This window comes from Oryctolagus cuniculus, chromosome 1, assembly GCF_964237555.1.
Source record: "Oryctolagus cuniculus chromosome 1, mOryCun1.1, whole genome shotgun sequence".
Taxonomy (NCBI): Eukaryota; Metazoa; Chordata; class Mammalia; order Lagomorpha; family Leporidae; genus Oryctolagus; species Oryctolagus cuniculus.
This window is the reverse complement of record NC_091432.1, coordinates 62,830,544-62,846,408: the sequence shown is the minus strand read 5'-3', so window position 1 is coordinate 62,846,408 and position 15,865 is coordinate 62,830,544. Positions and strand designations below refer to the sequence as shown.

The 15,865-nt window shown below is 43.5% G+C and overlaps 1 protein-coding gene and 1 pseudogene across 11 annotated transcripts in view; one reads left to right on the top strand and one right to left on the bottom strand.

Annotated features, from left to right (window-relative positions):
• STIM1 (stromal interaction molecule 1) overlaps positions 1-15,865 on the top strand; it is a 248,022-nt gene that overhangs the window by 216,466 nt on the left and 15,691 nt on the right. For all 11 annotated transcript variants that reach the window (XM_070074525.1, XM_070074547.1, XM_070074522.1 and 8 more), the window contains 2 exons: positions 1,320-1,497; positions 5,010-5,187. In XM_070074525.1, coding sequence (XP_069930626.1) covers positions 1,320-1,497; positions 5,010-5,187 — 356 coding nt within the window. The remainder of the gene's footprint in view (positions 1-1,319; positions 1,498-5,009; positions 5,188-15,865) is intronic.
• Positions 7,113-14,344, bottom strand: LOC103350496 (SERPINE1 mRNA-binding protein 1-like; annotated as a pseudogene).

Below are 15,865 nucleotides of genomic sequence, written 5' to 3'. Positions count from 1 at the left end.
GACCTGGATGAGGATATGAAGCTGAATCCATCCAAAATTGATCTTGACAAATAGAATAAGGGACTAAGTGAAATACCTGGGCCCAATCTGCATGCGCACTTGGAAATCTTACAAGTGTTGGAAGTAATGCCATCCATATGACCTGCTGGTTGGCTCTCCAAGGGGCTATGACTATATAGCTCTTTTTGTCAAACTGGACCTTAGCTTCACACAATTTCTAGAAACATGTGTCTTTTCCTGGAGTGTGACACATTCCCTCAATCTGGTAGCTTGAAATGGATCTTTTTGGTTCTCTGTCAACCACATGTCCTGACCAGGCAGTAGGATCTTGCTAGTCCTTTCCTTGTCCTTTGAGGAGGAGGGCAACCTGCAGTGCACAGAGGGTCATTAGCCCTGGTTGAACTCCCCCATTTGTTCTTTGTTCCCACATCTGTGGCTCCCTGGAGCCTACAGCACAACCCAGACAGAGGCAGCAGCAGGCCTCTGCTCTTATGACGTCCCTTTCAAGTCTCCAGGCCCCAGATCTGGTAGACTAGGTGCAATGGCAGGCTCCAGGACTGTTCCTCTCCTGTTTGACTAAGTTCTTGAGATGTGTCTTTTGCTTTTATCTTCGTAGTGTTCCTTCTTTGGCATTGAATTGTATTTTGGAGGCTGGACATTGCTTCAAACACCAATTGGTGCCTTGGCCTGTGAACGTCACTAAGTTGCTGCCAGGCATTCTCTGGAGTTAGGTCTGCCCCTAAGTTCCCAATGTGTTTAATGCTTCATGTAAACCAATCTATTGATGTTACTCCTGTTTTACCTGGTCTATGGATTGAGTTACATCCTAGAAATGCCCTCCATAGACTGAGATTTCAAGACCTTTACCTGATCTGAGCTTGGACCTAGTAGTCTACAAGAGCAGCTCCTGCAGTGTGCTCAGTCCTACAGCCAGACCGCAGGCTCCAGTGACACTGCTGCATCCCCTTTATACCAGCCAGTCCCTTTTACCTGCTGTAGCACCTTAGCACTGCCTACCCTGTAGCATGGAAGCCGTTGCACATGGGCTCATCCCAGCCCAGGGATGCCTTGGGATGTATTGAAAAAGTGCTAGTTTCCTCCTCTTCACTGCATCTTAGGGAAGCATGATTTAATGAGCTTCCTCTAAGGCCTCCAATCCTTTCCAAACTAGACTTGACCAGCAGAGCTTACTGTAATAGTATATGACAAGTGTGTGTCTAAGAAGAAAACGGAATTCCTCTTGAGCGGAAGAGTGCTCTTCAGGCAGGACTTCATGTGCAGTGGGCATTCTCGCTCACCATGCCCTCCCTCTCTGGCAGTGACTCGCCACAACCACCTCAAGGACTTCATGCTGGTGGTGTCTATCGTTATTGGTGTGGGCGGCTGCTGGTTTGCCTATATCCAGAACCGATACTCCAAAGAACACATGAAGAAGATGATGAAGGATTTGGAGGGACTACATCGAGCTGAACAGAGTCTGCACGACCTTCAGGAAAGGTAAGGCCCCGCCCCTTTTCCTCAGCCGTGGTGGTGCCAGCTCTTGGAAGCCTGGGTTGTGGGCCGCTTGGCCCCGTGACCATGCTGACACAGCTACCCAGGCTGCCACCTTCCCAAAACCACTGGGATCCTAGGTGCCGGCAATTCCTGTTGCCCTGGGCAGTTATTCTTCCTGGGATGAAGGTTGTAAATCTATCTTTCTTACCTCTGAGCCTCAAGGGAGAAATGTGTTGCTGTCAGAGGTTGTAAGTCTCTTTGGTCAGATGACTTGTTAGGGGTCATTCTACCCTTCGTCCTGCCTCTGGACTGCTTCCCTTCCATACAAACAGGAACAATGATTGTCCTTTACTGAAACCCCTCAAACCTTTCATCCTTCTGCCTGTGGTTCTTTCTGGTGTAGTGTCTGAATCGTCTGTGTATTGACTTGTTGTATGGCGGGGTAAGTCCTTTTCCCTCCAAGTACTTAATTCCTCATCAGTACTGTGAAGGGACTGAGCTGGGAGACCCCAAGCTCTCCTTGGAGGACTCTTCTAGCTCTGATGGTCTGGGATTCTGTGGAGATAAAATATGCCATAAAACTATGGCAGAGGATTTAGCTGCGGGAAAAGGGTGCTAGTCAGTCACTGAGTGAATCAATCTGTGTTCCTCCTGACATCGAGGAACCAGACCTGTGCAATCGTAGGGAATTCACTGCTCCTAGGGAACACAACTCACCCATAGGAAGGAGCAGTATGCACACACTTAATACACACTCACTGTCAGCCTACGGGGTAAGAACGCTAAGGACTGGAAGGGTCGAGAGGCAGGAGATGAGCAGGTGTGGGCTCTGAGCCAGGTAATGTTATATACTGAAATGCATCGGTGCTGCTAATCGCCACAAGCCTTTCAGGTGGGTACCATTATCCCGGGTTTAGGGCTGAGGAAACGAAGGCTCAGGGAGGATAATCACGTGTCCGTCAGTAGTGAGCTAGGAATTTCAGCACTCCCAGGGTGCTGCCTTTGCCGAGGCTGGGCCTTGCCAGATTTATTTCCATGCACTGGGCTTCTAGGGGTGGGAGGGGTTTGATCTCTAAGCTGATTCCTAGCTACTCTGCTAGGCCCCTTGTTCCTGGGCCCATTGCCAACTAGGGGCTAACTGCTGCTGTCTGAGCTGTCGCCATTCTTCATTTGTCTGAAAAACATGTACTGTTTTCATTCCAAAGGCAAAAGAATCTAGGCAGGAGGCATTCCAAGTTTGGGGATAAAACTAAGCTCCTGGCCTCCCTACTCCCCCAGGCCTCCAGAGCTAAATGACCACCGAAGACTTAAAGACAGATTATCCCTTGCCAATCCCCGAGACAGGCTAGAGCACCCGCACACACACCCTCCTGACTGTTCAGGGCCCACATGCCCCCTTGTCCCTTCTGCTGTACTGCCGGCCACCACTGAGTTTTATTTACAAGAGCTCTTGCTATTTTGTATGAATAAATATAATGCTACATGTACATTCCAGCTAGGATTTCATTGGGTTTCAACATAATTCTATGAGGCAGGCAGTAATTCCGATTCCCATTTCACTGTGAAGAAACAGGCAAAACCCTTTCATAGTTGCACAGCTGCTTAGAGTTAGGACTTACAATCAGGCTGTGGCGTGAACTGATTGTTTCTCCTGGGCAGTGCTTGATTGTGCAGTTATGTGCTCATTTCCTCATCAGCAGCGTTAATGGATCTCCATTTGTACGAGACTCTATTGGGACTGTGAAAGTGGGGCTGGCTTGATTCTGCTTTACAAGCCCTCTCTATAGGGAGAGTACAGGCATATCATAGTACTGGCTTCTCTGAAGACACTTCTTTCCAAGAGAATGCTATTTAAGTAAACGATTGGATCTGTAATGGTACAGTTTCGTCCAATTGGATCGTGGATGAGTACAATTGAGACTATTCAGCCAGAGGAGATGGAGGCAAGAAAGGGGCTTCACTGGAGTGGCTGTGGTTTTTTTAAAGCTGTGTATGTAGCGCCACCTGGTGTTCCACTGGAGGATATTCAACTCCCTTTCTCTCCAGAGGCGAAGTACCAAAACAAGGCCGTTTGTCAGCAGCAAGTTTCCCATTCCCCTCCCTGCTTGTCTCACCACATCTTTTGAGGCTTTAGCCACTGACAACGCTGGAGTTGGATTGAGTTGACTAAAGGTTGAGTTCTGTTTCTTTCTATTTTGTTTCATTTCTTAATCAACTCAGTGGTCTAGGCTTTTCTCTGTGGGTCTTTCCTGTTCTGTGATCTATCCTTTCTTTTCTGTGTCTCCTCTTAACCATGAATGTCTCCCCTTCCTCGTCATCCTTTCTCCCCCCTTTCTTAGTTCCCTGGTAACTTGTCTGTTGCTGCTGGGGTAGGAAGACCTGACAGTAGCTAAGTCCTTTATTTTTTCCAAAAGGATTCATTAGCACTTTGCTCCTTCTTCTGGGTCTAGCCCAGGCCTCCCGTTCCCTGAGTCTTTTCAGATAGCAGTTATTCCTTTGGGCTTAGCCAACACCGCATCTCTCTGTTATAGAATCCAGTGCTCTCTATGCAACTGTCTGTTTACTGGTCTTCGTTGGACGAGGTCTTGATCGCCTCAGTGTTGGGGACAGTTTTCTGTGGCATGGAGTAGGCACCCGACAGACCGTGGTGCATGAATGACTGGGTTAGTGTAGACAGATTTGTAGGGGTAAGCAGGGAGGAAGGAGGCTTGTTCAGAAGGAAGGTTCTATCAGTGAATGGAGGGCATGGGTGGCTGGGCGCGAGGGTAGCTTGTCTTTATAACTAATGTCTTTGAGAACTTACTGTGGAAGACACTTAGGATGGGAACTTTGGGCTTGGATAGGCAGGGGTTCTTCGTCCTGAATTTCACTTTTCTGTACTTTTGGGAGTAGGTACTTAGGAGCCTGAGAGATCTATCTCAGTAGTTCTTTCTCATCTTCTTTCAGCCTCCCTCCTACCACCACCTCAGCCATGTCTCAACCATTAAGTTGTCCAGGGATCTTTGGCTTATAGGATATGCTACCTTTATTGAACCTTCTAGGTACTTTGATGCAAGGTGAATAATTATGGGTGTTGAAATGACATGTATTTGAATTCTGTTATCGGTTCCTCTGCTAAGTTACTTTCCTTTTCTCAGCCCTCATATCTACATCTCTTCCAGGCTGATAGTTATGCTGTCTTATTATTCTCTGTCAAGAGGACAAAAGTGAAAAACCTTTTACCTGGTACTTGCTATGATTTTAGTGTGTGAGATACTTTAGAGGAGGGATTCGGATGTCTGGCAACCTGGCCTCACAGCCTTGATTACTGGCAGCAAAATGATGGCCAACATAAGAATTAGGGTAGTGTGTGTGGTTTCTCTTGGCCCTGAGCCGACTCAGAGCCAGACAGTCAGCAGAGCAGCAGAATATATGCTGAGGACTGGAGCTCTCAGTCTCTTCCTTGCTGCCATGAGTCATGGCGAGTTGGCCGGCTCCCCGCTGCCTGCCCCTCCAGCTCCCTGCATCCCCCCCAGGCTGCACAAGGCCCAGGAAGAGCACCGGACAGTGGAGGTGGAGAAGGTCCATCTGGAGAAGAAGCTGCGTGATGAGATCAACCTGGCCAAGCAGGAAGCCCAGCGGCTGAAGGAGCTGCGGGAGGGGACAGAGAACGAGCGGAGCCGCCAAAAATACGCTGAGGAAGAACTGGAGCAGGTAGGGGAGACTGCAGACTCCTGGACACCCTCTGGTGGGTACGTGGCAAGGGCCCAGGGTCTGGTTGTGAAGTTTTGTGTGTGAGGATTTCAAAATATGGCTCAAAGAAGGTCTTGTAGAGTCACTAGATTCATACCAGTAAGAGTAGTGGAAGAGCTGTAAAAAAATGGTCACTGTGATGTTCAAAGAGCAGCAAATAACAGGTGATAGAGTTATTCATTCCCCCCCCCCCCTTTTTTTTTTTGACAGGCAGAGTGGACAGTGAGAGAGAGAGACAGAGAGAAAGGTCTTCCTTTGCCATTGGTTGACCCTCCAATGGCCGCCATGGCCGGCGCGCTGCGGCCGGCGCAGCGTGCTGATCCGATGGCAGGAGCCAGGTGCTTCTCCTGGTCTCCCATGGGGTGCAGGGCCCAAGTACTTGGGCCATCCTCCACTGCACTCCCGGGCCACAGCAGAGAGCTGGCCTGGAAGAGGGGCAACCGGGACAGAATCCGGCGCCCCGACCGGGAGTAGAACCCGGTATGCTGGCGCCACAAGGTGGAGGATTAGTCTAGTGAGCCGCGGTGCCAGCCATCGTTCCTTTTTTTATTGAGGTGTTCACATAAGTGTATACAGCTGGCAAGCTTTTACATAAGCATGTAGCTGTGTAAACACCACCCAGATCAAGATACAGAACCTTTGCAGCACCCCAGAAAGCTCACTTTTGCCCCCTAGTCAATATTTCATCCAAAAGGTAACTAATATAACCCAGATTGCTTTGGCCTGGTTTTGACTTCATATAAATGAGCTTAATAGTATATACTCTCCCATGTTTAGTTTCTTCACTCAGCATTATGTCTGTAAGAGTCATCCATGTTGCACATTAGTGATAGTTGGTTCACATCAGTTGCTGGGTAATAATCCATTGTATGAGTACACTATAACTGTTTTTACCCATTCTCTTATTGATGAATATTTTGGGTTATTTATACTTTTCTGATTTTTCCTTTATGACTAACACTTCCTTAAAATTTCTTGTACAAGTCTCTTGTCTGAGTATAAGCACTCGTTTCTGTTGGGTGTGTAATAACAGAGCATTTATATGTTTATCAGAAACTGCCGGTTTTCCAAAATGGTTCTTTCTGTCTATACTGCTTCAAAGAATGCATGAGAGTTCTACCTATAACCTTGGTTTTTCAGACTTTAATTTACACTTTCTGGTAGGTATGTGTTGGTATTTCATTGCGGTTTTAATTTTCACTTACCTAATACTATTGAATATTATTTTTATAAACTTATTGGCCATTAGGTTTAGGAATATCTTATTTTAAAAATTGGGTGGTCTGTCTTTTTTTATTGATTTGTGAGAGTTCTTTATATATTCTGTATGTGAATCTTCTTGTTAATATATATCCATATATAAGAAACATTTTCAGAAATAGTGCTGTGGCATAGCAGATAAAGCTGCCGTCTGTAGTGCCAGCATCCCATATGGGCTCCAGTTTGAGTCCTGGCTGCTCCACTTCTGATCCAGCTCTCTGCTATGGTCTGGAAAAGCAGTGGAAGATGACCCAAGTCCTTGGACACCTGTATCCATGTGGGAGACCTGGAAGAAGCTCCTGGCTCCTGGCCCAGCTCTGGCCATTGTAGCTATCTGAGGAGTGAACCAGTGGATGGAAGACCTCTCTCTCTCTCTCTTTCTCTCTCTCTCTCTCTCCCTCTCCCTCTCCCTCTCCCCCTACCCCGCATTTCTGTAAATCTACTTTTCAAATAAATCTTTTTTTCTAAAAAAGGAAATGTTTTCTTTTAACATATATCTTTTTAATATTCTTTTAACATATATCTTTTTAATATCATCTTGTTATAAACAGAAGTGTTTTTTTTTTTTTAAGATTTATTTATGTATTTGATAGTCAGAGTTACACAGAGAGAGGGCAAGACAGAGAGAGAGATTTTCCATCTGCTGGTTCACTCCCTAGATGGCTGCAACAGCCAGTGCTAGGCCAGGCTGATGCCAGGAGCTTCTTCTGGGTCTCCCACATGGGTGGTAGGGGCCCAAGTACTTGGGCCATCTTTTACTGCTTTTCCCAGGCCAGGAGCAGGGATCTGGACCAGAAGTGGAACAGCCAGGACATGTAGTACCCATATGGGATGCCAGTATTGCAGATGGCAGCTTTACCTGCTATGTTACAACATTGGCCCCAGAAATTCTTAATTTAAATGAAATCCAACTAATACATTTTTAAAGGAATGGTTGGTGCTTTTTAGCTTCTTGTTTAAGAAATCTTTCCCTAATCTCAAGATATTTTCTTAATTTTCTTTTAGATCCTTCCTTGTTCAACTTTTCAAATTTAGAGATATGGTTTACTTCAAATTAATTTTTGTGTATTATATGGGGTAAGGAGCCAAGGATCTTGTTTTCCCAAGTAGATATTGATAAAGTTATCATTCAAGGTTCTCTACCATTGCACTGCATTGTCTTGTAATAGATAAATCTTGATATCTAATGGCATTAAGTTCTCTAGTTTCTTTCTTTTTTTTTAAGAGTTGTTTCTTTATTTGAAAGTTACAGAGAGAGAGGAGAAGCAGAGAGAGAGAGACAGACAGAGAGGTCTTCCATCCGATGGTTCACTCCCCAACTGGCAGCAATGGCCGGAGCTGCACCGACCCGAAGCCAGGAGCCAGGAGCTTCTTTTGGGTCTCCCACACGGGTGCAGGGGTCCAAGGACTTGGGCTGTCTTCTGCTGCTTTCCCAGGCTACAGCAGAGAGCTAGATTGGAAATAGAGCAGCCAGGTCTTGAACCAGCACCCATATGGGATACCGGCTCTTCAGGCCAGGGTGTTAACCCGCTAGTTTCTTCTGAAAGATGGGCTTGGCTGTTGTAAGGTCTTTGCATTTCAATATTAATTTGTCATTCTGATATCCCTTATCTTCAAAAAAAACAAAAAAAAAAACACACACACAAAAAAATACCTGCTGGGTTATTTATTGTGTTTTTGCTGAATCTACAGATTAATAGCATATTTTACCCTGTTACCTACTTAGCTGTTTTAAAATTTCCCTTAGCAATATTTTATAGTTGTCAGTATAGTTCTTTTTTTAAAAAAGAAAACTTTAATTTGCTTTTATTTGTCTAGCTTTTTGAGGAAGACAATTAAGTTCTTAATGTTAAACCTTTAATTTTCATAATATGTGCATTTGGAGCTATAAATTTTTTTACTTTTAAGTGAGCATAAAAATAAATATTTCTGAGGGGTGAACCAATGGAAGGAAGACCTTTCTCTCTTTCTCTATCTCTCAATGTCTAACTCTGCCTGTCAAAATAAATAAATAAATAAATATTTCATTTTTATCCACCAATAAAAGAAAGTTAGGTTCACAGTTTTAGCTCTTGACAAATGAACTAGGAAGCAAACTTAGATCCATCAGATACAACTAATGGACCAACTTTTCAAGCTTAGGCTGTCTTGAAAATGATAACATACCAAATATTGCTGTGTATTCTCTAGTGACAACTTTGGCTAACAGAGGAGGTTTTACTAGCAGGCGTTTCTAAAGTCATGTTGTTGCAATCAAAGTTTCTTAACATGTTATATGTTTGGAAATGATTTAGATACTTCAAAGTCTAAACAGTGATTTAAGAGTGCATCTGTTGCTGTCTCAAGAGGGATCAATATTTGTCTCTGGGTAGCAGGTATATTTGTAAATATAAAAGTATATTAGATATCAGCACTTGTGCAGAATGTGCCCAACATCATAAGATCCAAAAAGCCAACACAAATTTATCCATCATTAAAAAATAATTACTTCCTTCCTAAGATGTGAGACTACTAGGTAACTATCTAGACTAAAACCTGAATGAACAGCTCTTGTACTATACAGTTTGTTTTAGAAGAATATATGAGAACCAATCAGCTGAATGGCAGACATGTTTAAATCTCCAACAATTTAAAAATTGAATATTATCATTCAGAATTAGAAAACTATTGAAAATTGAGTGCCAAAATTTAATACCTAAATGTGGCCAAAAATTTAAAAGTCCTAGAAAACCTGCTTATTCATCATTCTTTCTACATTTTAATAAGTGATACTTCCATTGTAGGAATCCATTACTTACCTAATTTCCAAATGGAGGGAAAGTTAATTATCATTTTTTTGTGCAACCTTCATCTATCAACTGAAGACCAATTAATAGCAACATAGGAAATTTGGAAGCAATAAGATTTTTTGGTTTATCCAAAAAAGCTGTCTGCTTTCCAAATTCCAAAAATTAAAATACTCCCTATCTCACTATAGTAGCCAGTGCCCTTTGGTTTCTTCAGAACAGGGAAAGGTTCAAGGGTTGCTGATTATGGATGTACCATTTTGATCTGGTCAGCTTTTACACACAGAAATCATACAAAGTGGCCAGATACTTATTTTACAAAACAGTTTAAATATTATGTATTAGCCAAGTAAAATTATTCCACCCACCCTGGTGAGAGGAGGAAAGAGCCCACTCCCACAGAACTACTTCACTTGACAGGCTGTTTCTAGCAGTAATAAGTATCTTAAACAACTATCACAAATAAAGTGTCTAGTTTGGTTCTTGAAATGGGAAAGTCACACATTTTAGAAGTAAATAGAGTTTAAATTGTGAATGGAGTATAATTTGAACCTAATAAACCAATGTGCTCTGAATTTGTTCAAGTACTGGTATTTCTATATATAAAGATATAGCATATATAACAGCTACCATCAGAAGTAAAAAAAGATTTTTCTCCAAAAAATGAGAGTATTAAAAGTAAGTTAAAATATATACAGTAGTTAGTATTTCACACAGCATAAAATTCGACAAATCAAAGTTTACATGTCCCAGTTGGCCATGTGTAAAAAATGCAAAGCTGGTATTAAAACCAATATTATGTCCAATCTTTAAAAACAGTTTGTAATTGGGGGAAACATCTAAATCCTTAATTAAAAAACACAAATGAAGTGAAAGCTTTAAACTGGCACACACTGTTCACACCTATATTTCAAGGTTGGAAATGCATATTTGCAAGCAGCAATACTAAAGCATTCATGGAGAATGCATAATCTCTGAAAATTATGGAAACATCCCTGCTACCAATACATTTCTAAATACAAAACTGACTACCATATTTGTTACTTCCGTGCAGCGAGAGAAGTTCATTTTCAAAACAGAGGAAATTCAGTCTTAAGGTGTGAATGGTGTGAAATTAAATTTCTTAGTCCTTTGGGATCCTTAAGTATACAAAAGCTCTGAATAGGAAGGTCTGCAAAGGAACCAGGGTTATCGTGACATCCTGTTAAGCCAGAGCTGGAAATGCTTTGGGGTCATCCAGACCAGGAGCAGAAGAAGCACTTGACTTGTCAGTCCTGCTGCCATGGTTGGGATGTCCACCACGCCCATGCCCACCTCACCCTCCCCTGCCACCACATCCTGGGCTGCCTAGGTCTCCAAAATTGATCTCCAGAGGAGATGTTGTGTCATTTGCTGGCTTCCAGAAATGATGGACCATACCAGAGTCTTCAGCATGAACCTCTTCACTCTTTGATTTATGAAGAACAAATCCTTTCTTCTACTACCCGTCAGCGCCTTCATTTTGTTTTCAGGTATTAAATTTTTCAGGTATTAAATTCTTTTGTCCGGTCTTTATTCTGAATTGCCTTCCACTCATCCAAAGTCATCTCTTCTGGACCCTCTCCCTCTGTCTCTTCCATTTCACTTTCCTTATTTTCAGTGTCTGCAACAGGATGTTCTTCACCTTCAGGTCTTTCCTCAGTCACATTTGATTGATCCGAGTCAGTTAATTCATCCTTGACAGTCCTCCAGTTGTGAGGTCCGCTTACTTCCAAGTTTGTCCTCATGCTTCAGACCAGATCTGTCACTTCCATTGTGCCTATAAAATTCACATTTGCTACAATAATCAAATCCATCTCCTTGGCCCATTCGGTGTCCACGACCTCCTCGACCTCTTCCAAGACCACCACGGCCTCGGATAGGTCGGTCAGTTATAGGCCTATGAACTGAAAACTCACCTCCTGCACCCTTTTCTTCTAGTGGCTTTTCAAATCTTTCACAAGGTGGTCGCCTTTCTGGCCTTCTGTCAATTATTTTCCCTTCACCTTTAAGTTGGTGATCAACTCTTCTCCCAGTACGTCTTATTCCTTCTTTCTTGAGTGCCATGGGCGGCTGTGTCTCTTTCTTGTCAGCCATGCCAATGCTGGGAGGCAATGGGTCTTTCTGGGACTCTACGCAGCTGTTTGCCTACCACGTTGGGGTTCTTCTGGGCCGTGGCATAAGCTGCACTCTTGGCCCTGGGGTCCCCAACACTGCCCCCACTGGCTTCTTTTTTTCCTGTTCTCTGCTGCCTTCAGCACCTCTAAGGGGTCTGATTAGTTGTGACCATGCAGCCGAAGCCTTCCCATTGGTGCCCAGGCTGATGGCGGCTCTGCGGCGTGTTCCTCCACAGATTGCAGCCAACCAAGAGCGCAATCTCCTCCCTCAAGATGGAGCTATAAACTTCTACCTCAGCATATGGTTTAGCTGCATCTAATAAGTTTTTGATATTTTATATTTACATTATTATCATTCAGTTCAAATTTCTAATTTCTACTCTGATTTCATTTTTGGCCCATGATTAAAAATGCATTGCTTGATTTTCAAACACTTGAAGACTTCTTCTTACATTTCTCTTACTGTCTCAAATTAATTTTAGTATGGTCAGATAACATATGCTGAATTGTTCCAGGGTTTTGATATTTATTGAGCTTTGATATATATGAAAAGACAAAATAATGCAGGTAGGAGACAAAAATTATTAGACTGGATAAAAAAACAATTATATATTTTTATATAAGACACAATTTAAATGTAAGTATAGACACAAATAGGTTAAAAGTGATAGGAGAGAAAAGATATGATATAAATGCTAAGCAAAATAAAACAGTGGTAGCTATGTTAATATCAGACAAAGTAGCCCTTATGTCAGGAAGTATTGCTAAAGGCCATCATTGTGACTTAGCAAGTTAAGCTGCCACCTGTGACATGGGCATCCCATATGGGCTGCAGTTCAAGACCTAGCTAGTCCACTTCTTTTTTATTTATTTATTTATTTATTTACTTGAAAGTCAGAGTTACACAGAGAGAGAAGAGGCAGAGAAAGAGAGAGAGAGAGGTCTTCCATTCGATGGTTCACTCCCCAACTGGCGACAACAGCTGGAGCTGAACCAATCCGAAGCCAGGAGCCAGGAGCTTCTTCTGGGTCTCCCACGCCAGTGCAGGGGTCCAAATACTTGGGCCATCTTCTACTGCAGAGAGCTGGATTGGGAGTGGAGCAGCTGGGTCTGGAACCGGCACCCATATGAAATGCTGGTGCTTCAGGCCAGGGCATTAACCTGCTGTGCCACAGCGCTGGCCCCTAGCTATTCCACTTCTGATCCCGCTCCCTGCTAACACGCCTGGGAAAGCAGCAAGAAGATGGCTCAAGTACTTGGGTACCTGCTACCCACATGGGAAGAAGCTCCAGGCTCCTGGGTTTGGCCTGGCATAGCCCTCGGCATTGACGACATTTGGGGAATGAGCCAGCAGATGGAAGATCTCTCTGTCTGTCTGTCTGTCTGTCTCTAACTCTGCCTTCCCAAAAAATTACTAGAAATATAATAATAAATGGGTGAAGTCAGTGGTAATATATAACAACCCTTAATTTGGCTACATCTAATAATAGAGTTTAAAAATATGACCTAAAGTTTACTTTGATATTAATATAGCTGCCTCTGCTTTATTTTGCTTAGCATTTATATCATATCTTTTCTCATCTTTTTTATTTTAACCTTTAAAAAACATGATTGTTGGCCGGCGCTGCAGCTCACTAGGCTAATCCTCCGCCTGCGGCGCCAGCACCTGGGTTCTAGTCCTGGTCGGGGCACCGGATTCTGTCCTGGTTGCTCCTCTTCCAGTCTAGCTCTCTGCTGTGTCTGGGAAGGCAGTGGAGGATGGCCCAAATGCTTAGGCCCTGCACCTGCATGGGAGACCAGGAGGAAGCACGTGGCTCCTGGCTTCGGATCGGCGCAGCACGCTGGCCGTAGCGGCCATCTGTGGAGTGAACCAATGGAAAGGAAGACCTTTCTCTCTCTCTCTCTCTCTCTCTCTCTCTCTCTCTCTCTCTCACTGTCTAACTCTGCCTGTCAAAACAAACAAACAAACAAACAAACAAACATGATTGTGGCAGGTATTTGGCCTAGTGGTCAAGACAGCTGTTAAGAGGCCTGTGTCCCAGGTGGGAGTGTCTGGGTTCAGTTCCCAGCTCCATATTCCTGCTGGTTCAGACTCTGGGAGGTAGCAATGATGGCCCAGTCCCAGACTTTGTAGGCACTTGGAGTGTGAACTAGTGGATTGGGGCTCTGTCTCTCTGTTTCACTGCCTCTCAAACAAATAAATAAATGACTAATAAATTTGACCTCATTGACACATATAGAATATTTAACCTAACAAGTACATAATATACATCCTTTTTAGAATTTATGTAACTTAAAATATTGCTTCTGATCCATCCTTTTCTCTCCTTCTGAGAGTCCAATATTTATGTTAGGTCTTTTTTTTTTTCTTTTAGATCTATTTATTTATTTTGAAAGTCAGAATTAGAGAGAGGCAGAGACAGAGAGAGATCCTCCATCTGCTGGTTTACTCCCCAGATGGCTGCAACAATTGGGACTGGGCCAGGCCAAAGCCAGGAACCATGTGCTTCATCCAGGTCTCCCATGTGGGTGGCAGGGGCCCAAGTACTTGGGCCATCTTCCATTGCTTTTCCTAGTCCATTAACAGAGAGCTGATCAGAAGTGGAGCAGCCAGAACACAAACAGGTATCGATATGGAATGCCAACTTTGCAAGCTGCGGCCTTATCCACTAATCACAATGCTGCCCCAATGTTAGATCATTCAAACTGTATTCCACGTGTCTCTTATGTCAGTACTATTTTTTCCCCCTCTGTGCCTTTGGTTACTTTCTTTTGATCTATCTGAGTTCTTGAATCCTGCATTCTATTTTAGATATTCTGCCATTTAACAGTTCCTGTCCTCAGATCATGTATTTCTCAGCTCTAGAAAACCATTATACTTTTTATAGATTCTAGTTCCTTGTCCAAAATTCCCATCTTTCCATCAGTTGTGTCCATCTTTCCCTATATTTTCTTTAACATATTAATCATAGTGATTTTTAAAGACCTTGTCAGGTGGCCCTTATATCTGGATCATTTATGAGACTGCTTATTTTTTCTTGATTATTGATTATATTTTTCTGCCTCTTCACAATAAAATGTTGGGCAGTATAAAAAATAATAAGGGCTCTAAATTATTCTATCTTCATTCTTATAAAGAGCTTAACCTTTCTTCTCTGAGGTGTGCAGGGTGAGGAGCTAATTATCTCATGCCAGTGATGACTGAGCTGCAGTAGGACTGGGTTGTAGTTGTACTAAGACTTGGTCTAACTCTCATTTGTCCCACTTTCACAGCCATGTCCCTACCTTACTTTTTATTGAGCCTTGGTGGGTTTCTTTCTCCTCAGCCCTGAAAGACCAGGAGAGAGTCAGCTGTGATATGCACTAGGGTGTTGGCTCTGTGCTACACTGGAGCCCCTGTGCATGGGGCAGTTCATAGCCCCATAGCTAGAATAATCCAATGCCTACATGGAAGAAAGAGGCTACCAACAATTAACTCACCTTAGAAAGGCTTTTACCTCTCTAGATTTTTAGTTCACTTACTCCAGTTGTTCTCAAACTGTTTTGTCTTGGTTAGGACCCTTTTAAAAATTATTTAGGGGGTGAGTGTTGTGGCATAGCAGATTAAGCTGCCAATGCTCAGGGTGCCTGCATCCCAGATTAGAGTTCCTGGTGTGAGTCCCAGCTGCTCTTCTGATCCACCTCTCTGCTATGGCCTGGGAAAGCAGCTGAAGGTGGACCAAGTGCTTGGGCCCTCACACCCACATGGGAGACCCGGAAGAAGCTCCTAGCTTTGGATCGGCTCAGCTCCGACCGTTGCAGCCATCCAGGGAGTGAACCAGCAGATGGTTCACTCTGTCTCTCCCCCTCTCTGTCTGTAACTCTACTTCTCAAATAAATAATAATAATAATAATAATCTCAAAAAATTATTTAGGGGAGCTGGCGTTTTGGTGCAGGTGGTTAAGCTGTGGCCTAAGATGCTGGCATTCCATATCAGAGCACTGTTTCCAGTCCCGGCTGCTCCACTTCAGACCTGGCTCCCTGCTAGTGTGCTTGGGAAAGTGCTTGGGCTCCCGATTCTCTCATGTGATACACAGATGGGGTTCAGAGCTCCAGGCTTCACCCTGATCAAACCTTGGTCATTGTGGCCGTTTGGGGAGTGAACCAGCAGACAGAGGATCTCTCCCTCTACTCTTCAGTCTGCCTTTCAAATAATTACATTTTTAAAAAGTTGTTTAGGACCTCAAAGGTTACCTTCCTGGGCACATCAACAGGAAGCTGAATCAGAGGTGGAACAGCCAGAACTCGAAATGGCAGCCCAATATGGGATACCAGAGTTGTAGGTGCTGCTTATTAACCCGCTGCACCACAATGCAGGCACCTCAAATAACATTTTTATGGGAATAATATTGTTGATACTTACCCTATTAAAATTAAAACAAAAATTTAAATATTTATTAATTCATTTATAAGAACTT